The 25184-nt window shown below is 46.0% G+C and overlaps 1 protein-coding gene across 3 annotated transcripts; it reads left to right on the top strand.

The window, feature by feature from the left end:
• The first annotated feature begins 1790 nt into the window (after nt 1-1790).
• Nucleotides 1791-21846, top strand: LOC115176993 (G-protein coupled receptor family C group 6 member A-like). Of its 3 annotated transcripts, none has more exons than XM_029737418.1 (8): nt 1791-2222; nt 15539-15704; nt 15851-15988; nt 16165-16947; nt 19189-19401; nt 19897-20020; nt 20253-20557; nt 20771-21846. In XM_029737418.1, the coding sequence occupies exons 1-8, from the start codon at nt 2026-2028 to the stop codon at nt 21638-21640; spliced, it is 2796 nt and encodes a 931-aa protein (XP_029593278.1). In that variant the 5' UTR covers nt 1791-2025; the 3' UTR covers nt 21641-21846. The 3 variants fall into 3 exon arrangements, with proteins under 3 accessions (XP_029593278.1, XP_029593280.1, XP_029593279.1); XM_029737420.1 differs by lacking the exon at nt 1791-2222 and adding an exon at nt 12320-12571; XM_029737419.1 differs by lacking the exon at nt 1791-2222 and adding an exon at nt 12320-12578.
• The last annotated feature ends 3338 nt before the right edge of the window (nt 21847-25184 follow it).

The raw sequence follows: 25184 nt of genomic DNA, 5'->3' as shown, positions 1-25184 counted from the left end.
CCGGTCTGGTACCTCCAGTACCAGCCCCACGCACCAGGCCTCCAGTGCGTCAGCCCAGTCCAGTACGTCCTGCTCCTCGCACTGGCCCTGTGGTGCGTGTCTCTAGTCTGGCGCCTCCAAAGCCAGCACCACGCATCAGGCCTGCAGTGCGCAGTCCACGTCCAGAGCTTCCAGCGACAGTACCCAGTCCAGAGCTTCCGGCGACAGTTACCCGTCCAGACCTTCCGATGTCCTACAGTCCGTAGCCTGCAAAGACGGCCCACGGTCCGGAAACGAGAGAGACGGCCCACAGTCCTGAGCCGACAGAGACGGCCCACAGTCCGGAGCCTGCAGAGACGGCCCACAGTCCGGAGCCTGCAGAGACGGCCCACAGTCCGGAGCCTGCAGAGACGGCCCACAGTCCGGAGCCTGCAGAGACGGCCCACAGTCCAGAGCCTTCCATGACGGCCCACAGTCCTGAGCCTGCAGAGACGGCCTACAGTCCGGAACCAGCGCAGCCAGAGTCGTGGAACCGGCGCAGCCAGAGTCGCCCTCCAGTCCGGAACCGGCGCAGCCAGAGTCGCCCTCCAGTCCGGAGCTCCCAGAGTCGCCCTCCAGTCCGGAGCTCCCAGAGTCGCCCTCCAGTCCGGAGCTCCCAGAGTCGCCCTCCAGTCCGAGGTCTCCATCGACGCGCATCAGCCCAAGGTCTCCATCGACGCGCATCAGCCGAGGTCTCCAGCAACGCGCCTTAGCCCTGAGCCTTCAGCGAGGGTGGACAGGTTAGGTTGGGGACTAAGCCTGAGCCACCAGAGCCTGAGCCACCTCCATAGCAGGAGGATGGGGAAGGGGGGGTGTAGCACAAGAACCGTTGGTGATGGTGGCCAACCTCCCTTCTCTCCCTTTAGTTTGGGATTATTTTTAGTTTTGGGGTTTATTTTTGTGTTTATTTTTGTGTTTTTTTTTGTTTGAGGTGCATCTGGGGTCTGCAACTATGGGGGGGGGGGGGTACTGTCACTTCCTGACCAGTAAAAAGGTTATTTGTTATTGTAGTTTGGTCAGGACGTGGCAGGGGGTGTTTGTTTTATGTGTTTCGGGGTTTTTTGGTTTATGTTCTATGTTAGTCTATTTTTATATCTGTGTCTAGTTACTCTATTTCTATGTTTAGTTTATTGGGTTGACCTTCAATTGGAGGCAGCTGTTCCTCGTTGCCTCTAATTGAAGGTCCTATTTAGTAGGGGTGTTTTTTCATGGGTTTTGTGGGTAGTTTCCTGTTTAGTGTTTGTTGCACCTGACAAGACTGCTTTCGTCGTTCTTTTCGTTCAGTGTTCATTTTTTTTGGTTAATAAAGAAGATAATGAGCATTCACATTCCCGCTGTGTTTTGGTCCAATTCATACGACGCCCGTGACAATAACTTTTTCTACCATTTGTATTTTATTAATGTATTATACAGTGGATTAACTAATAAAAAGGGCAAAGACAAATTGTTGGATATCTTGTGAAATCAATGCATTGATGATGGAGTGGCTAACAGGAGACAGTCAATAAATTAATTTATCTCTGAAACGTCAAACTTAAACATTGTGACTGAATAAACACAAGTGTAATCCAAGTGTTAAATGACGCAAGTGTTTGAAAAAAAACTTGGGTATTATGAAAACAGTTCTGTCTTTCACCTTGAACAAAAACATGTTTATATTGCAGATCAGTTGTGACGTATTTGTGTGACTGTCTGTCACCTTTAGCTGGAATCAAGTGAGTCAGTCAGTGTGGATGACTGTCAGAGAGAGTGGGCTGGGCTGGGAGGGGGCAGGGTTATGCAGACATTAGATGAGATTAGGAGGAAGCAACAGGTGTGTTTTTATTTATTATGCTGACAGGTCACTGTGTCAGTCGGCTAGAGGAGAAAACAGAGTGAGAGACAGAGAGAGAGAGAGAGAGAGAGAGAGAGGAGACGGACACAGTCAGGGAGGGTTAGAGGGAGTGTGAGAGAAACTGCAACGAGAGACACCAAAATTGAGAATTGGACAGTACCAACAGAGAGGTGATGGAATCCATGGGTGATGTTCTCCACCTGTTAGTCATCCTGTGCTTGTTGAAGACAGGCAATGCCAAAGTGGGAGACTTCAAAGCAGCAGGAGCCACAGCACCAGGAAATATCATTATTGGAGGGCTGTTTCCCATACATGAGGGAGTAGAGGACTCCCCCAACATCTCAGCACCCCATGCACTACAGTGTGTCAGGTGAGTGTCAAGATAAGATAGGGGGTTGTATAAAGATTTTGAAAGAATCTGTATGTCTGTCTGTCTCTCACTCTCTATCCCTCTCTCCCTCTGTAAAATGTCACATTATTATGCAATTATATCTAAAATAGAAGAGAAGAATATTTATTCAATTTTTTCAAATGTTCCATTTGTTCTAACGTCTGTTTGGTTAGTGAGGGGTCAGGGGTCATTCCAATACGGACGAATGGAACGTTTTGAAGGGACGTTTCCCATATAGATAAAAGTGTGTACAGTCGTGGCCAAAAGTTTTGAGAATGACACAAGTATTAATTTCCACAAAGTTTGCCACTTCAGTGTCAGCTATTTTTGTCAGATGTTACTATGGAATACTGATGTATAATTACAAGCATTTCATAAGTGTCAAAGGCTTTTATTGACAATTACATGAAGTTGATGCAAAGAGTCAACATTTGCAGTTGACCATTCTTTTTCAAGACTTCTGCAATCCGCCCTGGCATGCTGTCAATTAACTTCTGGGCCTCATCCTGACTGATGGCTGCCCATTCTTGCATAATCAATGCTTGGTGTTTGTCAGAATTTGTTTTTTTTTGTTTGTTCACCTCCCTCTTGAGGATTGACCACATGTTCTCAATGGGATTAAGGTCTGGGGAGTTTCCTGGCCATTGACCCAAAATATCGATGTTTTGTTCCCCGAGCCCCTTAGTTATCACTTTTGCCTTATGTCAAGGTGCTCCATACTGGAAAAGATATTGTTCGTCACCAAACTGTTCCTGGATGGTTGGGAGAAGTTGCTCTCGGGGGATGTGTTGGTACCATTCTTTATTCATGGCTGTGTTCTTAGGCAAAATTGTGAGTGAGCCCACTCCCTTGGCTGAGAAGCAACCCCACACATGAATGGTCTCAGGATGCTTTACTGTTGGCATAACACAGGACTGATGGTAGCTCTCACCTTGTCTTCTCTGGACAAGCTTTTTTCCGGATGCTCCAAACAATTGGAAAGGGGATTCATCAGAGAAAATGACTTTACCCCAGTCCTCAGCAGTCCAATCCCTGTACCTTTTGCAGAATGTCATCAGTCTGTCCCTGATGATTTTCCTGGAGAGAAGGGGCGTCTTTGCTGCTCTTCTTGACACCAGGCCATCCTCCAAAAGTCTTCGCCTCACTGTACGTGCAGATGCATTCACCCCTGCCTGCTGCCATTCCTGAGCAAGCTCTGTACTGGTGGAGCCCCGATCCCGCAGCTGAATCAACTTTAGGAGACGGTCCTGGCGCTTGCTGGACTTTCTTGGGTGCCCTGAAGCCTTCTTTACAACAATTGAACCGCTCTCCTTGAAGTTCTTGATGATCCGATAAATGGTTGATTTAGGTGCTATCTTGCTGGCAGCAATATCCTTGCCTGTGAAGCCCTTTTTGTGCAAAGCAATGATGACGGCACTTGTTTCCTTGCAGGTAACCATGGCTGACAGAGGAAGAACAATGATTCCAAGCACCACACTCCTTTTGAAGCTTCCAGTCTGTTATTCGAACTCAATCAGCATGACAGAGTGATCTCCAGCCTTGTCCTCGTCAACACTCACACCTGTGTTAACGAGAGAATCACTGACATGATGTCAGCTGGTCCTTTTGTGGAAGGGCTGAAATGCAGTGGAAATGTTTTTTGGGATTCAGTTCATTTGCATGGCAAAGAGGGACTTTGCAATTAATTGCAATTCATCTGATCACTCTTCATAACATTCTGGAGTATATACAAATTGCCATCATACAAACTGAGGCAGCAGACTTTGTGAAAATTGATATTTTGTGTCATTCTCAAAACTTTTGGCCACGACTGTTGTTACTTAGTGAAAAGGTTTCAGCATATAACTTCTTTTTTTTTGCAGCCTTGTCTGCTTATTGCAGTCAGGATTAACCTCATAGAGGATTTATTACAGGAAATCTGTCCCTTTAAATGACTGTATTTCGGGAGTCCATCAGTCTACAGCCAAATCATTTTGCATGCACACTGTACTTCTTAGAGTGATAATACACTGCAAATGAGAAGAGGGCTGCATTGCATACTTTGACTTTTCACAAAGTGTTAAGGCGATTTGGACGAGTAATTAATACATTATGTCAGATACAGAAAGCTCCAAAAGTATTGGGACAGTGACAATTTTGTTGTTGTTTCGGCTCTGTACTCCAGCACTTCGGAATTGAAATGATACAATGACTATGGGGTTAAAGTGCAGACTGTCTGTGACGTGGTAAGGTTGGACCCAGGTGCAGAGAAGAGACCAGACGAGGAATCAGTGGCTAAGGATAAACATAATACTTCAGTGAGAAATGGTAGCTTCAGGATTACAGTACACTTGAAAAAACAACAAACACTAAGTCTCGAAAACTCACTCAGGAAACAAACGCACACAGTAAACAATTCAAGCTTCTGTAAAGGACCACAGAAAATACACCTATTTTAACAGGAACACAATCATTAAATAATAAGACACACTTGAGTCCAATAAAAGTCTCTAGTGCGGTCTTAGCCGCCCTCTGGTGCCAGGAGGAACCATGACAGTAATCCCCCCCTCCCCTCCAGGTGCGGATCCAGCCGAAGAGCCATGACAACCACCATGTGGTTGTTTGAAGTCTCTAACAAGACCCAAGCCCGCTCCTCGGGATCGTAGCCCTCCCAGGCCACCAGGTACTGCAGGGTCCCTTGGACCCGACAAGCCGCCAACAGATGCCGGACCGTGTAGGCCAGGAGGTCCACAAGTCGAGGGGGCGGAGGAGCAGGTGTGGGGGGAGAGAATGGACTGGTCCTTACCGGCTTGAGATGGGAGACATGAAAGGACGGACAGACCCTCATGGACCTGGGGAGCTGGAAACGATAGGTGTCCAGGTTGATGTGACTCAGGATCTTGAATGATCCTATGAAGCGAGGAGCGAGCCTCCTTGAGTCCACCTTTAAGGGAAGATCACAGGTGGACAGCCACACCCGTTGACCCGGTAGAAGAAGCCAAAGAGGTCTTTGGTGCCGGTTTGCCTGATGTTGGTGTCGGGCAGAGGAGTGGAGCAAGGAGGATCGCGCTCTGATCTAGGTGCGTCGACATCATCAAATGAGCAGAAGGCCTTCCAATACTGTGCAATGAACTGGGGCCCATGATCTGAGACAATGTCCTGGGGAAGTCCCTGTAGGTGAAAGACAAGGGTAACCATGAGATCAGCGGTCTCCTTTGCTGAAGGCAATTTGGCTGAGATGACGAAATGGGTTGCCTTGGAGAACCGTTCGATGGCCACCAGGATAGTGGTAAGCCCTTGAGATGGCGGTAACCTGTGATATAGTCTACAGACAGATGAGACCAGGCCCGGCTGGGGATGGGCAGAGGTTGGAGCAACCCGGCCGGTTGCTAACGTGAAGACTTGCTTTGGGCGCCGATGGAACATGCCACAACAAATGATCTCACGTCTTCCATCATGTTGGGCCACCAGAATTTCCACCTCAGGAACTCCAGTGTCCGATTAACCCCTGAATGCCCAGTTAATTTAGAGGAGTGTCCCCATTTTAGTTTTCGGGACCGGGCTGACCACGAAACATAGTCTGTTAGTGGGTCCCCCGCCGGGGTCAGGTTCTTGGGTCTGGGCTTGTCGGACCGTGGCCTCAATACTCCATATCACAGGGGCCACAATGCTTGAGCTGGGGATGATGGGCTTGGGTTCCCTCTCTTCGTTAGAGACATCGTGTTGGCGTGACAGGGCATCTGCCTTCTGATTCCTGGATCCAGGGCAATAAACTAGTGTGAAATCGAACCTGTTAAAAAAAACAGAGCCCACCTAGCCTGGTAAGCATTCAACCTCTTGGCTTCTTGAATGGAGATCAATTTCTTATCCTTTCGTGATCTAGACGGACCATGAGGTGCCCCCTCCAACCACTGTCTCCACCCCTCAAGAGCCCACTTAACTGCCAAGAGCTCCCGGTTGCCTACATCGTAGTTGTGTTTTGCTGGTGAGAACCGCTTGGAGAAAAAGGCGCATGGGTGCAGTTTCTTGTCCTCCTCATTCTGCTGTGAAAGGACTGCCGCTGCTCTGTCCGAGAAGTCCAACTACACCACAAAGGGACGAGTCGTATCAGGATGGACGAGGATGGGTCCAGAGGTGAAACGTCCCTTGAGCTCCATGAATACTCTGTCAGCCTCTGGGGTCCAGCAAAAACGGGTCTGGGACTTGTGGGTTAGGACCGTGAGAGGCGCTGCCACTGCACCAAAGTTGCTTATAAAACGCCTGCAAAAATTGGCAAACCCGAGAAATCGCTGAACCTGCTTGAGTGAGGTGGGACGGGGCCAGTTGGCAACCACCTCAATCTTTACTGGGTCCATTTGGATGCCTGCGGTAGAGATAATGTAACCCAGGAAGGAAACCTGGGATATGTGGAACTCACACTTCACTATCTTGACATATAGTTGACTCTGCAGGAGGCGTCTCAGGACTTGGTGGACATGCAGCATGTGTTCCGGAAAGGTCTTGGAGAAGATCAAGATGTCGTCGAGGTAAACACAGATGAACAATTCAAGCTTCTTCTAAGGACCACAGAAAATACACACCTCTTTTAAATCAAATCAAATCAAATGTATTTATATAGCCCTTCGTATATCAGCTGAAATCTCAAAGTGCTGTACAGAAACCCAGCCTAAAACCCCAAACAGCAAGCAATGCATGTGAAAGAAGCACGGTGGCTAGGAAAAACTCCCTAGGAAAAACTCCCTAGAAAGGCCAAAAACCTAGGAAGAAACCTAGAGAGGAACCAGGCTATGAGGGGTGGCCAGTCCTCTTCTGGCTGTGCCGGGTGGATATTATAACAGAACATGGTAAAGATGTTAAAATGTTCATAAATGACAAGCATGGTCAAATAATAATAATCATAGTAGTTGTCGAGGGTGCAACAAGCACGTCCGGTGAACAGGTCAGGGTTCCGTAGCCGCAGGCAGAACAGTTGAAACTGGAGCAGCAGCATGGCCAGGTGGACTGGGGACAGCAAGGAGTCATCATGCCAGGTAGTCCCGAAGCATGGTCCTAGGGCTCAGGTCCTCCGAGAGAAAGAAAGAAAGAGAGAAAGAGAGAATTAGAGAGAGCATATTTAAATTCACACAGGACACCGGATAAGACAAGAGAATACTCCAGATGTAACAGACTGACCCTAGCCCCCCGACACATAAACTACGGCAGCATAAATACTGGAGGCTGAGACAGGAGGGATCAGAAGACACTGTGGCCCCATCCGATGATACCCCCGGACAGGGCCAAACAGGCAGGATATAACCCCACCCACTTTGCCAAAGCACAGCCCCCACACCACTAACAAGGACACAATCATTACATAATAAGACACACCTGAGACCAATAAAAGTCTCTAGGGGGGTCTCTGCCACCCTCTGGTGCCAGGAGGAACCATGACACTGTCAGCTTTAATTTGAGGGTATTTGCATCCATAGCGGATGAACCGTTAAGAAATTACAGCACTTTTTGTAGATATTCCTCCCATTTTAGGGGACCAAAAGTATTGGGACAAATTCACTTACAGAACCAGTAAAAAATTTGGACACACTGACTCATTCAAGGGTTGTTCTTTTATCAAGCTATTTTCTACATTGTAGAATACATTGTAGAAGACATCAAAACTATGAAATAACACATATGGAATCATGTAGTACCACAAAAAGTGTTAAACAAATCAAAATATATTTTAGATTTTAGATTCTTCAAAGTAGCCAACCTTTGCCTTGAAAACAGCTTTGCACACTCTTGGCATTTTCTCAACCAGCTTCACCAGGAATGCTTTTCCAACAGTCTTGAAGGAGTTCCCACATATGCTGAGCACTTGTTGGCTGCTTTTTCTTCACTCTGCAGTCCAACTCATCCCAAACCATCTCAATTGGGTTGAGGTCGGGTGATTGTGGAGGTCAGATCATCTGATGCAGCACTCCATCACTCTCCTTCTTGGTCAAATAGCCCTTACACTGCCTGGAGTTGTGTTGGGTCATTGTCCTGTTGAAAAACAAATGATAGTCCCACTAAGCGCAGACCAAATGGGATGGCGTATCGCTGCAGAATGCTGTGGTAACCGTGCTGGTTAAATGTGCCTTGAATTCTAAATAAATCACAGATAGTGTCACCAGCAAAGTACCCCTCACCATCACACCTCCTCCTCCATGCTTCACGGTTGGAACCACAAATGCAGAGATCATCCGTTCACCTACTCCGCGTCTCACAAGGACATGGTGGTTGGAAGCAAAAATCTCAAATTTGGACTCATAATATGTTTCTAAACACTTTACATTAATGTGGGTGCTACCATCATTACGGATACTCCTGAATCGATTGTGAATAAGGATGAGTGAGAAAGTTACCGACGCACAAATCCCCCCCCCCCCAATTTTTTTTTTACCTTCCCTGTTTTTGTAGTGGTTAGCATGTCTTGGGGGTATGATATTTGTGAGTCTGAAATCATCGTTATTCAAGAATGACTAAGGAAGATCCGTCAGCATGGTAGCATCCACATTAATTAATGTAAAAGTGTTTAGAAACATTGTTATTTACAATAAAAGTGACACGGGGGTGTATGTTTCCTGATTTACGACTCATGGTGTAGTTGTAACAACATATAGGAACTCAAGTCCTTTTGTTCACCTGACCTAGAATTCCTCTCAATCAAATGCCGACCGTATTATCTCCCAAGAGAATTCAGCTATTGTCACAGCCATGTATATCCACCCTCAAGCCGATACCACGACGGCCTTCAAGGAACTTCACTGGACTTTATACAAACTGGAAACCATATATCCTGAGGCCGCATTTATTGTAGCTGTGGGTTTTAACAAAGCAAATTTGAGAACAAAGCTACCTAAATTCTATCAATATATTGACTGCAGTACGCGTGCTGGCAAAACTCTGGATCACTGCTACTCTAACTTCCGCGATGCATACAAGGCCCTCCCCCGCCCTCCTTTCGGCAAATCTGACCCCGACTCCATTTTTCTCCTCCCTTCCTATAGGCAGAAACTCAAACAGGATGTACCCGTGTTAAGAACTATTCAACGCTGACCAATCGGAATCCACGCTTCAAGATTGTTTTGATCACGAGGACTGGGACATGTTCTGGGTAGCCTCAGATAATATCAATGTATACGCTGATTCGGTGAGTGAGTTTATAAGGAAGTGCATAGGAGATGTTGTACCCACCATGACTATTAAAACCTACCCCAACCAGAAACCGTGGATAGATGGTGGCATTCGCGCAAAACTGAAAGCGTGATCCACCGCATTTAACCATGGAAAGGTGACTGGGATTATGGCCGAATACAAACAATATAGTTATTCCCTCCGCAAGGCAATGAAACAAGCTAAATGTCGTTATAGAGACAAAGTGGAGTTGCAATTCAACGGCTCAGACACGAGACATGTGGCAGGGTCTACAGACACAGACAATCATGGACTACAAAACAAAACCAGCCACGTCACGTACATGACGTCTTGCTTCCAGACAAACTAAACACCTTCTTTGCCCGCTTTGAGGATAATACAGTGCCACCGACGCGGCCCACTAACAAGGACTGTGGGCTCTCCTTCTCCGTGGCCGACGTAATACATTTAAACGTGTTAACCCTCGCAAGGCTGCCGGCCCAGACAGCATCCCTAGCCGCGTCCTCAGAGCATGCGCAGACCCGCTGGCTGGTGTGTTTACGGACATGTTCAATCTCTTCCAATCCCAGTCTGCTGTCCCCACATGCCTCAAGATGGCCATCATTTTTCCTGTACCCAAGAAGGCAAAGGTAACTGAACTAAATAACTATCGCCCTGTAGCACTCACTCCTGTCATCATGAAGTGCTTTGAGAGGCTAGTCAAGGATCATATCACCCCTACCTTACCTGTCACCCTAGACCCACTTAATTTTGCTTACCGCCCCAATAAGTCCACAGACGATGCAATCGCCATAACACTGCACACTGCCCTATCCCATCTGGACAAGAGGAATACCTACAGTATGTAAGAATGCTGTTAATTGACTATAGATCAGTATTCAACACCATAGTACCCTCAAAGCTCATCATTAAGCTAGAGTCCCTGGGTCTCAACCCCGCCCTGTGCAATTGGGTCCTGGACTTCCTGACGCTCCACCCCCCCAGGTAGGAAACAACATCTCCTCCAGTTTGCTGATCCTCAACACTGGGGCATGCTCAGCCCCTCCTGTACTCCCTGTTCACCCATGACTGTGTGGCCATGCATGCCTCCAATTCAATCATCAAGTTTGCAGACGGCACAACAGTAGTGGGCTTGATTACCAACAACGACGAGACAGCCTACAGGGAGGAGGTGAGGGCACTGAGTGTGGTGTCAGCAAAACAACCTCTCACTCAACGTCAACAAAAGAAAGGAGATGATCGTGGACTTCAGGAAGCAGCAGAGGGAGCACCTCCCTATCCACATCAATGGACAGCATTGGAGAAGGTGGAAAGTTTTACAATCCCGGACAAACTAAAATGGTCCACCCACACAGACAGTGTTTTAAAGAAGGCGCAACAGCGCCTCTTCAACCTCAGGAGGCTGAAGAAATTTGCCTTGTCACCTGAAACCCTCACAAACTTTTACAGATGCAGAATTAAGAGCATCCTTTCGGACTGCATCACCGCCTGGTACGACAACTGCACCGCCCTCAACCGCAAGGCTATCCAGAGGGTGGTGCAGTCTGCACAACACATCACCGGGGGCAAACTACCTGCCCTCTAGGACACCTACAGCACCCTATGTCACAGGAAGGCCAAAAATATCATCAAGGACAACAATCACCCGAGCCACTTTCTGTTCACCCCTGCTACCATCCAGAAGGCGAGGTCAGTACAAGTTTATCAAAGCTGGGACCGAGAGACTGAAAAGCAGCTTCTATCTCAAGGCCATCAGACTGTTAAACAGCCATCACTAACACAGAGAGGCTGCCTCCTACATACAGACTTGAAGTCATTGACCACTTTAACAATGTCACTTTCATAATGTTTACATATCTTGCATTACTCATCTCATATGTATATACTGTATTTTATACCATCTATTGCATCTTGCCTTTGACGCTCTGTCATTGCTCATCCATTTAATTATATGTAAAAAAAAATGTATTCAATTCCTTTACTTAGATTTATGTGTATTAGGTAGTTGTTGTGGAACTGTTACATGTTAGATATTGCTGCACTGTCGGAACTAGAAGCACAAGCATTTCACTACACTTGAATTAACATCTGCTATCCATGTGTATAATACCATTTGATTCGATTTGATTTGAAAAATGACTAAATTTAACAATAATTTCTATTGAGCCCAAAATAATCGGAACCACAACCAAAACAAACAGCAAATGCATCCAACTCATCCAACTCTCACCAAACTCCCCAAATACAGGTGTGCCAAGCTTGTAGCGTCATATCCAATAAGACTCGAGGCTGTAATCACTGCCAAAGGTGCTTCAACAAAGTACTGAGTAAATGTCACGCCCTGACCTGAGAGAGACGTTTTTCTCTGTTTAGTTAGGTCAGGGTGTGATATGGGGTGGGCATTCTATGTATTTTATTTCTATGTTTTGGCCATGTATGGTTTCCAATCAGAGGCAGCTGTCTATCGTTGTCTCTGATTGGGAACCATACTTAGGCAGCCCTTTTTCTCTCCTTGAGTTTTGGGATCTTATCTTTTGTACTGCTCGGTAAGCCTGCAAGACGTGACGGTCGTTTACCTTTGTTTATTATTTTGTGTAAGTGTTCTGATTTAAATAAAATATCAAGATGAACACTTACCAAGCTGCACCTTGGACTACTCCTTTGGACAACTGTTACAGTAAAGGGTCTGAATAATTATGTAAATGTGATATTTTCTGGGGTGTTTTTTCTCCTAAATTTGCAAAAATGTTAAAAAACCTGGTTTTGCTTTGTCATTATGGGGTATTGTATTGTGACGGCCCTGAATGTTTCTGAACCGTCTCAGTGCTTCTCCTTCCAATAGGGCGCTTTCCCTTTCATTCTCAATTAATTAGTGCTTCTCCTTCCAATAGAGCGCTTCCGCTTTAATTCCCAATTAAATAGCCAGCATCAGCTGCACAAAAGGGGAGTTGTGATGGAAACATGAATGAGGATGTGTTCGACCCTCAGTTCTGAAGCGTCTCTCTTCCGTTGTTTTGCTGTAAAAGTGTGCTTTGTGTAGCCTAATAGAAAATCTACCCAGGATCGGATCCGCTCTTTGCATCCGTGGACTACACCTCCGTTGGCTTTCGTGGCCTTTCTTCGCTGGCGATCTGTCGGCGGATTGGATTCTCCGACTGACTACAACCTTTTTTGTATACGGTATTTCATTTGTTTTGGTGTGATGTATACCGTGATTTATGTAGTTAGTTGTAGTTGAGGATGTATTAAGATTTGATATGCTTTATAGTTGTGTGGTAAAATATTTGTTATTTTCATTGTATGATTGACACTGGGTTTACGCTACACTGTATGAACGGACAACCATTGCGTGACTAAGGTCACTTGAGTTCCCTGAACTTGTTTACCGGGCTGGACTCTTTTTAGGCCCGAGGTACAGGACATTTCTGGAGGAACCAGAGCTGTTTAAAGCTCATTATTATTGTTGTGTGTGTGTGTGTGTGTGTGTGTGTGATCATTTATGTTGTTAATACAACCACGCAAAAGAATACAGTTTTGTAAGTTCTTTCCAATGTTAAGGGTTTATGAAATGTGTATTTCCATCCTGACTTTTACATGAGTCCTTTGTATTGGTGTAGACTTGATGGACCAGATGGGACTCATTCCCTCCCAAACCAAAAGGAGAAACCAATATTTTCTCTGGTAGGCACAACCTACCTGGCACCCCTATAAATGATAACCTCAAGTCAAAACCGTTACAGTATGTAGATTGATAACATTATATATATATATATATATATATTGCTCAAAAAAATAAAGGGAACACTTAAACAACACATCCTAGATCTTAATGAAAGACATAATCTTATTAAATACTTTTTTATTTACATAGTTGAATGTGCTGACAACAAAATCACACAAATAATCAATGGAAATCCAATTTATCAACCCATGGAGGTCTGGATTTGGTGTCACACTCAAAATTAAAGTGGAAAACCACACTACAGGCTGATCCAACTTTGATGTAATGTCCTTAAAACAAGTAAAAATGAGGCTCAGTAGTGTGTGTGTGTGTGTGTGTGTGTGTGTGGCCTCCATGTGCCTGTATGACCTCCCTACAACGCCTGGGCATGCTCCTGATAAGGTGGTGGATGGTCTCCTGAGGGATCTCCTCCCAGACCTGGACTAAAGCATCAGCCAACTCCTGGACAGTCTGTGGTGCAACGTGGCGTTGGTGGATGGAGCGAGACATGATGTGCTCAATTGGATTCAGGTCTGGGGAACTGGCGGCCAGTCCATAGCATCAATGCCTTCCTCTTGCATGAACTGCTGACACTCCAGCCACATGAGGTCTAGCATTGTCTTGCATTAGGAGGAACCCAGGGCCAACCGCACCAGCATATGTTCTCACAAGGGGTCTGAGGATCTCATCTCGGGTACCTAATGGCAGTCAGGCTACCTCTGGCGAGCACATGGAGGGCTGTGCGGCCCCCCAAAGAAATGCCACCCCACACCATGACTGACCCACCGCCAAACCGGTCATGCTGGAGGATGTTGCAGGCAGCAGAACGTTCTCCACGGCATCTCCAGACTCTGTCATGTCTGTCACGTGCTCAGTGTGAACTTGCTTTCATCTGTGAAGAGCACAGGGCGCCAGTGGCGAATTTGCCAATCTTGGTGTTCTCTGGCAAATGCCAAACGTCCTGCACGGTGTTGGGCTGTAAGCACAACCCCCACCTGTGGACGTCGGGCCCTCAAAGCACCCTCATGGAGTCTGTTTCTGACCGTTTGAGCAGACACATGCACATTTGTGGCCTGCTGCAGGTCATTTTGCAGGGCTCTGGCAGTGCTTCTCCTGCTCCTCCTTGCACAAAGGCGGAGGTAGCAGTCCTGCTGCTGGGTTGTTGCCCTCCTACGGCCTCCTCCACGTCTCCTGATGTACTGGCCTGTCTCCTGGTAGCGCCTCCATGCTCTGGACACTACGCTGACAGACACAGCAAACCTTCTTGCCACAGCTCGCATTGATGTGCCATCCTGGATGAGCTGCACTACCTGAGCCACTTGTGTGGGTTGTAGACTCCGTCTCATGCTACCACTAGAGTGAAAGCACCGCCAGCATTCAAAAGTGACCAAAACATCAGCCAGGAAGCATAGGAACTGAGAAGTGGTCTGTGGTCCCCACCTGCAGAAGCACTCCTTTATTGGGGGTGTCTTGCTAATTGCCTATAATTTCCACCTGTTGTCTATTCCATTTGCACAACAGCATGTGACTTTTGTCAATCAGTGTTGCTTCCTAAGTGGACAGTTTGATTTCACAGAAGTGTGATTGACGTGGAGTTACATTGTGTTGTTTAAGTGTTCCCTTTAATATTTTGGGCTATATATATATATATATATATATATAGCTGTAAAGTAACAAAATGTGGAAAAAGTCAGGGGTCTGAATACTTTTCGAATCCACTGTAAGTGAATTTGTCCCAATACTTTTGGTCTCCTAAAATGGGGGGACTATATACAAAAAGTGCTGTAATTTCTAAACAGTTCACCTGATATGTATGAAAATATCCTCAAATTAACGCTGACAGTCTGCACTTTAACCTCATAGTAATTGTATATTTTCCAAAGTGCTTGAATACAGAGTCAAAACAATAAACCATTTGTTACTGTCCCAATACTTTTGGAGCACACTATCTTGAGCTTGGAAAGAGATACAGTTAAGAATTTTCAGGGCTACTTCATGAGTTGACATATCTAAAGCACATGTCTCTTCTACTAGAGTAGAGTTATATGGCCCATAGATCTCAAGAGAGATCAGTATTTAATATGATAGGGCCTCCTATCATATTAAAAGTATCAACGAGGTCATATCAAGTAGCAAAAAGGCCCTATCATGGCAGTAAGGAGGTCCTGTCTGTATCAAATAGGCCCTTTTTCAGATTGCATAGAGGCCTTTACAGATCTCTCCCTCTCTCAAGTTAAACAAGTTTAGCTATATATAAACTGAACTAAATTCTCTCTGTCTCTCTCTCTGTGTGTGTGTGTGTGATTCTGTCCGCATGTATGACTAAGTGTTCGTGAGAGTTGATTTGCGCTGACAGGTTAACCACAGACAGTGTGATGATCTAACTATGCTTTTATGTACCTTTCTCACACACACACAGGTTCAACACGGACGGGTTCACCCAGACATTGGCTATGATCCACGCTGTAGAGTCGGCCAACAGATCCCCTGTCCTGACTACACTAGGGATCTCTCTGGGGTACCGTATCCACGACTCCTGCTCTGATGTCACCACCGCTCTGAGGGCCTCAGCTGACTTCACACAGGTAAAGGCTCTATAGCCAAAACGTTGGTCAAATCAATCCACAGCAAGGTTTGATGTGTGTGTGTGCGGCCTCTTTTTCGTTTGTATAATTTATCTTCCATTAATCAGCACCCCAAATAAAGGGTGTACATTCTTTACTTCACACAGGAGCCAACCACGGAGGGTTGTGGGGGAGGGGCCAGCACCTCCACCTGTCCCCCGCCCATCATGGCCGTCATTGGGGCCTCTTCCTCTGAGATTTCCATCGCTGTTGCCCGGCAACTCAACCTGGAGCTCATTCCTCAGGCAAGCAGTCCAATCCTACCCACAGAGTGACGATTGATGTAACAAAAGGGTTGATGAAATAATAAATAACTAAGTTGTGTTGAATAAATGAAATAGACAGCAATGATACAGATGAAGGACAAAATCACTTCAACATTGGACACCCAGAAATTAATTCTCCCTTCGAATCATCACAGATCAGTTACGCCTCCACTGCCATCATCCTGAGCGACAAGAAACGTTTCCCTGCATTCCTGAGGACCGTGTCTAGCGACCTGTACCAGACACGGGCCATGGTCCAGTTGCTTAGCGACAACAAATGGACCTGGGTGGGCGTGGTCACAACGGATGGAGACTATGGCCTCTCTGCCCTGGACAGCTTCGTCTCCCAGGCAACCGCCTCAGGGATTTGTGTGGCCTTCAAAGAGATCCTCCCTAATTCGCTAACCAGTCATGATGGCAAATCAGCATTCAGACAAGCCGCCACCACCCTCCTCAGGAACCCCAATGTCAAGGTGGTGGTATCGTTCGCCAGGCCTATTCACATGATGTACCTGTACCAGGAGTTGAGGGGTTGGGGGTCGCTTCTGGGGGAGAGGGTGTGGGTGGCCAGTGATAGCTGGTCCTCGTCCAAAGAGGTCCTGGGAGAGATGGACCTCCTAGATATCGGCCATGTGGTGGGCTTCTCCTTCAAAAGAGGGAACCTGGCTCCTTTCCATCACTACCTGATGAATCTGATTAACATCAATGATGTCATAGGAAACAACTCCTTCCTAAAGGAGTTCTACTCACTGGCAAACGAGTCGGGAGACCCTGGGTTTGGGTCCTCATTCACAGTCCCAGCAGAGATCCTGCTAAACAACAGCCATGCAGATGTAGTCTTCAGTGTGGAGATGGCTGTCAGTGCCATCGTCCATGCAGTGGCTGATATCTGCAGCAAAAAGAACTGCAAGACACCAGGCACGGTCCAACCCTGGCAGGTAGCTACTGCACAATTCCTCATGTCTACAGCACATCAGACTGCACTTATATACTGTATCTCATGTAATATATCTCATATACACTGAATATACCAAACATGAGTAACACCTTCCTGATATTGAGTTGCACCCCCGAATTTGCCCTCAGAACAGCCTCAATTTGTCGGGGCATGGATTCTACAAGGTATCGAAAGTGGTCTACAGGGAAGCTGGCCGATGTTGACTCCAATGCATCCCACAGTTGTGTCAAGTTGGCTGGATGTCCTTTCTGTAGTGGACCATTCTTGATACACACAGGAAACTGTTGAGCGTGAAAAACCCAGCAGGGATGCAGTTCTTGACACCTGGCACATACAGTTGAAGTCGGAAGTTTACATACGCCTTAGCCAAATACATTTAAACAACATTTTTTCACAAATGCAGACATTTAATCTGAGTAAAAAATCCCTGTTTTAGGTCAGTTAGGATCACCACTTTATTTTAAGAATGTGAAATGTCAGAATAATGGTAGAGCGATTTATTTCAGCTTTTTTTTTCATCACATTCTCAGTGGGTCAGAAGTTTACATACACTCAATTAGTATTTGGTAACAATGCCTTTAAATTGTTTAACTTGGGTCATATGTTTTGGGTAGCCTTCCACAAGCTTCCCACAATAAGTTGGGTGTATTTTGGCCCATTCCTCCTGACAGAGCTGGTGTAACTGAGTCAAGTTTGTAGGCCTCCTCCTCCACACATCTTCTATGGGATTGAGGTCAGGGCTTTGTGATGGACACTCCAATACCTTGACTTTGTTGTCCTTAAGCCATTTTGCCACAACTTTAGAAGTATGCTTGGGGTCATTGTCCATTTGGAAGACCCATTTGCGACCAAGCTTTAACTTCCTGACTGATGTCTTCAGATGTTGCTTCAATATATCCACATAACTTTCCTTCCTCATGATGCCATCTACTTTGTGAAGTGCACCAGTCCCTCCTGCAGCAAAGCATCCCCACAACATGATGCTGCCACCCCCGTGCTTCATGGTTGGGATGATGATCTTCAGCTTGCAAGCCTCCCCCTTTTTCCTCCAAACATAACAATGGTCATTATGGCCGAACAGTTCTATTTTTGTTTCATCAGAACAGAGGACATTTCTCCAAAAGTACGATCTTTGTCCCCATGTGCAGTTGTAAACCGTTGTCTGGGTTTTTCATGGTGGTTTTGGAGCTGTGGCTTCTTCCCTGCTGAGCGGCCTTTCAGGTTATGTTGATATAGGACTCGTTTTACTGTGGATATAGATACTTTTGTACCTATTTCCTCCAGCATCTTCACAAGGTCCTTTGCTGTTGTTCTGGGATTGATTTTCACTTTTCGCACCAAAGTACGTTCATCTCTAGGAGACAGAACGTGTCTCCTTCATGAGCGGTATGACGGCTGTGTGGCCCCATGATGTTTATACTTGCGTACTGTTTGTACAGATGAACGTGGTACCTTCAGGCGTTTGGAAATTGCTCCCAAGGATGAACCAGACTTGTGGAGGTCTACCTTTTCTGAGGTCTTGGCTGATTTCTTTTGATTTTTCTCATGAAGTCAAGCAAAAAGGCACTGAGTTTGAAGGTAGGCCTTGAAATACATCCACAGGTACACCTTCAATAGGCTAATTGACATCATTTGAGTCAATCAGAAGCTTCTAAAGCCATGACATAATTTTCTGGAATTTTCCAAGCTGTTTAAAAGGCACAGTCAACTTAGTGTAACTTCTGACCCACTGGAATTGTGATACAGTGAATTATAAGTGAAATAATCTGTCTTTAAACAACTTCTGTCTGTGAAAAATTACTTGTGTCATACACAAAGTAGATGTCCTAACCGACTTGCCAAAACTATAGTTTGTTAACAAGAAATTTGTCGAGTGGTTGAAAAACGAGTTTCGATGACTCCAACCTAAGTGTATGGAAACTTCCGACTTCAACTGTACTGTACTATCATATCCCGTTCAAAGGCACTTAATGGTACACATACACAATCCATGTCTCAAGGCTTAGAAATCCTTCTTTAACCTGTCTCCTCCCCTTGATCAATACTGATTGAAGTGGATTTAACAAGTGCCATGAATAAGGGATCACAGCTTTCGTCTGGATTCAGTCTATGTCATGGAAAGAGGTGTTCATAATGTTTTGTATACACAGTGTACCTTTGATATGGCTTGGGTCTATGGTATGTGAACTTACATATGAAAATGCATTTGCATTCATTCCAGGTGCTTGGAGCCCTGAAGGACAGTTGCTTTGAGCTGGAGGGGAAAAGCTACTGTTTTGATAAGAAAGGAGACATCAACCTGGGCTATGATGTAACCCTGTGGAGGTCTGTGAGAGGGGTCATCAACATCCATGATGTTGTAGCTGAGTACCATCCACTCAACAACAGCTTCAGCTATACCAGCGGACACAGCAAAAATCTCACTGACCTGAGGGTAAGGTTAGGGTTAGGATTAGGGTAAGGATTAAGGTTAGGTCTCAATCTCTTTTAGTCTGTTTGCTAGGCTGCCACACAAAGGTTCACGTACACATCCATATTAACCTGTTATTCTCACTTGACATAGAGACAAAAACACAAACAGGTCGGAATGTCGAAAAATCTACTTCTTCTTCCTCAAAGTGACTAAAGAAAACTAAACATGGAAATTCAATAACTCCTAATCAGTGATACAATGGGCATTGTTTGAATGTGAAAACCACATACCTTGGCACATACTGGGAGTACCTGTCTGTTATCACACATTCCTGTTAGATCTTAGTTTGAATACACCTGGTCTATTGAACACGGTTTTAAATCGCGAGGTAGTTTAAACTGTGCCCAGGAAACTGGCCTTACATGTAAAGGCTTGTTTGAATACTACTATTAATAGATTTCAGTCACAGTTTTCTTGGGTCAGCCATATAAATTACTGCATTGGGTCCCGGTGCAGGATGTGGTGTCTGTGTGCTCGCCTAGCTGTGAACCTGGGAAGTTCAAGAAGACTGCTGAGGGTCAGCACACCTGCTGCTATGAATGCATCAACTGCACTGAGAACCACTACTCCAACAACACTGGTTAGTTCTCCTGTACTGTCTCTCTATACACACCAGCGTACTCTATCTCTCCTCAGTAAACTGGTGTTGCCCTGTTGTTCACACAATCTTCCTCCATTTCTTCAATATGTTCCCTAAGATTTCCCAACACTGTTCTTATCTAAAAACAGTTAGTACTAGGCAACAACACGCATATTTCTAAATGCTAGACAGTTGTTCAAGTACTATCCTACCTTACAACCCTTCTCTCCAGACATGGACCAGTGTCTCTCTTGTGATACAAAGACAGAGTGGTCCCTGGAAGGGAGCTCTGGGTGTACCCATAAGACCCTGGAGTTCTTCTCCTGGCAGGATGGCTTCGCGGTGGTGCTACTGGTGCTGGCGGCCCTGGGTATCGTCCTGGTTCTCCTGGTGGGGGCTCTCTTCCTACACCACCACCAGACCCCCGTTGTGAAGGCTGCCGGGGGGCCTTTCTCCCAGCTCATCTTGCTCTCCCTAGTGGGAAGTTTTGTTAGTGCTGTGTTCTTTGTAGGTCATCCCAGCAGCCTACAGTGTAAGGTATGTACGATACACACAGTTTGGGAAACACTGCTGTAATGCACTGTCTGTGACATTGTCTGAATGTACCAGTGTTATTTTGTGAATTCATGGTTTATTGTGTGTATTATTCTGAACCTGTTGCACCTTTCTGGTAAGGAATTCAGTTTGAAGACGCAAAGCTAATTTAAATACAAAGAGTACATTTCTGTATCTTCTCATCTCATCATCAAGGTGCGCCAGGTGCTGTTTGGCCTCAGCTTTACCCTGTGTGTTTCCTGCATCTTGGTCAAGTCCCTGAAGATCCTGCTGGCCTTCCAGCTCAACCCTGACCTGAAGGACGTTCTCCGCCGCCTCTACCAACCCTATGCCATCATCTGTCTCTGCGTGATCCTACAGGTCCTCACCTGCACCCTGTGGCTGGTCCTGCAGAGCCCCCGGGAGAAGGCCACCATCTTCACCACCACTGTGTTGGCCGAGTGTGACGAAGGCTCCCAAGTGGCGTTTGGTGTGATGCTGGGCTACATCGCTGTCCTGGCGCTCGTATGTTTTGCCTGCGCGTTTAAAGGCCGCAAGCTGCCACAGAAGTACAACGAGGCCAGGTTCATCACCTTCAGCATGCTCCTCTACCTCATGTCCTGGGTGATATTCGTGCCCATCTACGTGACCACCTCTGGGAAGTACCTGCCAGCAGTGGAGATGGTGGTCATCCTCATCTCCAACTATGGCATCCTCAGCTGTCATTTCTTCCCCAAGTGCTACGTCATCCTCTTCAAAAAGGATCACAACACCAAGAGTGCCTTCCTGAAGAACGTGTATGAGTATTCCAGAAAGGGCATTACTGACTCTAGCTCTGTCTCTGAGACTTCAGTCTCTCAGACAGATGACAAGTGCATCAGTCACCCTTACTCCATCAGTTCACCTTCCTTCTTCATGTCTACCACACCAGTAGAACCCACAGCACCTCAGAATTGCTGGTCCGTTGACCAGAACATTCAGAGCATTGACACTGCAACCGGTGCAATGGGTTGCAGTGTCAATGGAGTGTTTTTCGCAGGTCAGATGACTCGACCACACCGTCTGAGGAGAAGCATGAGCCTATGAGTGGAGTGGAACAGTGTCTGGAACCTTTACATCTTACGGTACATCAGTGTTTCTCTGTGATCTTCTCTTTGGTTTGACTGTTCCCATTTTGCTTAGTCTTCCGGTATGTTTTTTGCCCAAGTGGGTTGTTTTTACATTCAAGTCAATTTTGGTAACACTTTATTTGACACTGATATGGACATGATAAACAGGCATAAATTCTGTCATACAGTGTCATGTTTATCCAGGGGTGCAACTTTGGTTTTAGAAATGGGGGGGACATAATTTACACTACCGTAAACATCAAAATTGTGAAATAACACATGGAATCATGTAGTAACCCAAAAAGTGTTAAACAGTTCAAAATATATTTTATAGTTGAGATTCTTTAAATAGCCACCCTTCTCCTTGATGACAGCTTTGCACACTCTTGGCATTCTCTCAACCAGCTTCATGAGGTAGTCACCCGGAATGCATTTCAATTAACAGGTGTGCCTTCTTAAAAGTTAATTTGTGGAATTTCTTTCCTTATTAATTCGTTTGAGCCAATCAGTTGTGTTGTGACAAGGTAAGGGGGGTATACAGAAGATGGCCTATTTGGTAAAAGACCAAGTCAATATTATGGCAAGAACAGCTTAAATAAGCAAAGAGAAATGACAGTCCATCATTACATTAAGACATGAAAGTCAGTCCATATGGAACATTTCAAGAGCTTTGAAAGTTTCTTCAAGTACAGTTGCAAAAACCATCAAGCGATATGATGAAACTGACTCTCATGAGGACTGCCACAGGAATGGAATACCCAGAGTTACCTCTGCTGCACACGATAAGTTCATTAGAGTTACCAGCCTCAGAAATTGCAGCCCAAATAAATGCTTCACACAGTTCAGGTAACAGACACATCTCAACATCAACTGTTCAGAGGAGGCTGTGTGAGTCACGCCTTCATGGTCGAATTGGTGCAAAGAAACCACTACTAAAGGACACCAATAAGAAGAAGAGACTTGCTTGGGCAATGAAACACACGCAACAGACATTAGAACGGTGGAAAATTGTCCTTTGGTCTGGAGTACAAATCTGAGATTTTTGGTTCCAACCGCTGTCTTTGTTAGACGTGGTGTGGGTGAACAGATGATCTCTGCATGTGTTTTTCCCACCTTAAAGCATGGAGGAGGAGGAGGTGTTATGGTGTGGGGGTGCTTTGCTGGTGACATTGTCTGTGATTTAATTAGAATTCAAGGCACACTTAACCAGCATAGCTACCACAGCATTCTGCAGCGATACGCCATCCCAAATTGGGATGGGCTTAGTGGGACTATCAATTGTTTTTCAACAGGACAATGACCCAACACACCTCCAGGCTGTGTAAGGGCTATTTGACCAAGAAGGAGAGTGATGGAGTGCTGCATCAGATGATCTGGCCTCCACAATCCACCAACTTTAACCAAATTGAGATGGTTTGGGATGGAAAAGCAGCCAACAAGTGCTCAGCGTATGTGGGAACTCCTTCAAGGCTGTTGGAAAATCATTCCAGGTGAAGCTGGTTGAGGGAATGCCAAGAGTGTACAAAGCTGTCATCAAAGCAAAGGGTGGCTATTTGAAGAATCTCAAATATAAAATATACTGCTCAAAAAAATAAAGGGAACACTTAAACAACACATCCTAGATCTGAATGAAAGAAATAATCTTATTAAATACTTTTTTCTTTACATAGTTGAATGTGCTGACAACAAAAGCACACGAAAATAATCAATGGAAATCCAATTGATCAACCCATGTAGGTCTGGATTTGGAGTCACACTCAAAATTAAAGTGGAAAACCACACTACAGGCTGATCCAACTTTGATGTAATGTCCTTTAAAAGAAGTCAAAATTAGGCTCAGGAGTGTGTGTGGCCTCCACGTGCCTGTATGACCTCCCTACAACGCCTGGGCATGCTCCTGATGAGGTGGCGGATGGTCTCCTGAGGGATCTCCTCCCAGACCTGGACTAAAGCATCCGCCAACTCCTGGACAGTCTGGTGCAACGTGGCGTTGGTGGATGGAGCGAGACATGATGTCCCAGATGTGCTCAATTGGATTCAGGTCTGGGGAACGGTCGGGCCAGTCCATAGCAGCAATGCCTTCCTCTTGCAGGAACTGCTGACACACTCCAGCCACATGAGGTCTAGAATTGTCTTGCATTAGGAGGAACCCAGGGCTAACCGCACCAGCATATGGTCTCACAAGGGGTCTGAGGATCTCATCTCGGGAACCTAATGGCAGTCAGGCTACCTCTGGCGAGCACATGGAGGGCTATGCGGCCCCCCCAAAGATATGCCACCCCACACCATGACTGACCCACCGCCAAACCGGTCATGCTGGAGGATGTTGCAGGCAGCAGAACGTTCTCCACGGCGTCTCCAGACTCTGTCACGTCTGTCACGTGCTCAGTGTGAACCTGCTTTCATCTGTGAAGAGCACAGGGCGCCAGTGGCGAATTTGCCAATCTTGGTGTTCTCTGGCAAATGCCAAACGTCCTGCACGGTGTTGGGCTGTAAGCACAACCCCCACCTGTGGACGTCGGGCCCTCACCACCCTCATGGAGTCTGTTTCTGACCGTTTGAGCGGACATGCACATTTGTGGCCTGCTGGAGGTCATTTTGCAGGGCTCTGGCAGTGCTCCTCCTGCTCCTCCTTGCACAAAGGCGGAGGTAGCGGTCCTGCTGCTGGGTTGTTGCCCTCCTACGACCTCCTCCACGTCTCCTGATGTACTGGCCTGTCTCCTGGTAGCGCCTCCATGCTCTGGACACTACGCTGACAGACACAGCAAACCTTCTTGCCACAGCTCGCATTGATGTGCCATCCTGGATGAGCTGCACTACCTGAGCCACTTGTGTGGGTTGTAGACTCCGTCTCATGCTACCACTAGAGTGAAAGCACCGCCAGCATTCAAAAGTGACCAAAACATCAGCCAGGAAGCATAGGAACTGAGAAGTGGTCTGTTGTCCCCACCTGCAGAACCACTCCTTTATTGGGGGTGTCTTGCTAATTGCCTATAATTTCCACCTGTTGTCTATTCCATTTGCACAACAGCATGTGAAATTTATTGTCAATCAGTGTTGCTTCCTAAGTGGACAGTTTGATTTCACAGAAGTGTGATTGACTTGGAGTTACATTGTGTTGTTTAAGTGTTCCCTTTATTTTTTTTAACACTTTTTGGGTTACTACATGATTCCATGTGTTATTTCATAATTTTGATGTCTTCACTATTATTCTACAATGTAGAAAATAGTAAAATGAAAAAAACCCTTGAATGAGTGTTCTACAAACTTTTGACGGGTAGTGTTTTCCTGTCTGTGCTAGCAAAACAGTCCTGTAGCTTAGCGTCTGCGTCATCTGACGACTTCCGTATTGAGTGAGTCACTGGTACTTCCTGCTTTAGTTTTGCTTGTAAGCAAAGTTATGGTCAGATTTGCCAAATGGAGGGCGAGGGAGAGCTTTGTATGCGTCTCTGTGTGTTGATGCAAACCACTTGCAAACTTGCAAACCGACAGACATTCAAAGATTCACACAGATACAACAA

The sequence above is a fragment of the Salmo trutta genome, chromosome 37 (genome assembly GCF_901001165.1).
Source record: "Salmo trutta chromosome 37, fSalTru1.1, whole genome shotgun sequence".
In the NCBI taxonomy this organism is placed as follows: Eukaryota; Metazoa; Chordata; class Actinopteri; order Salmoniformes; family Salmonidae; genus Salmo; species Salmo trutta.
This window is presented reverse-complemented; position numbering and strand designations above follow the sequence as displayed.

Coding starts and splice junctions, on each gene's coding strand:
- LOC115176993 (XM_029737418.1), top strand. CDS start 2,026: ATGGAATCCATGGGTGATGTTCTCCACCTGTTAGTCATCCTGTGCTTG. Junction 15,705..15,850: donor CCTCAGCTGACTTCACACAG/GTAAAGGCTCTA, acceptor TACTTCACACAG/GAGCCAACCACGGAGGGTTG. Junction 20,021..20,252: donor CCACTACTCCAACAACACTG/GTTAGTTCTCCT, acceptor CCTTCTCTCCAG/ACATGGACCAGTGTCTCTCT.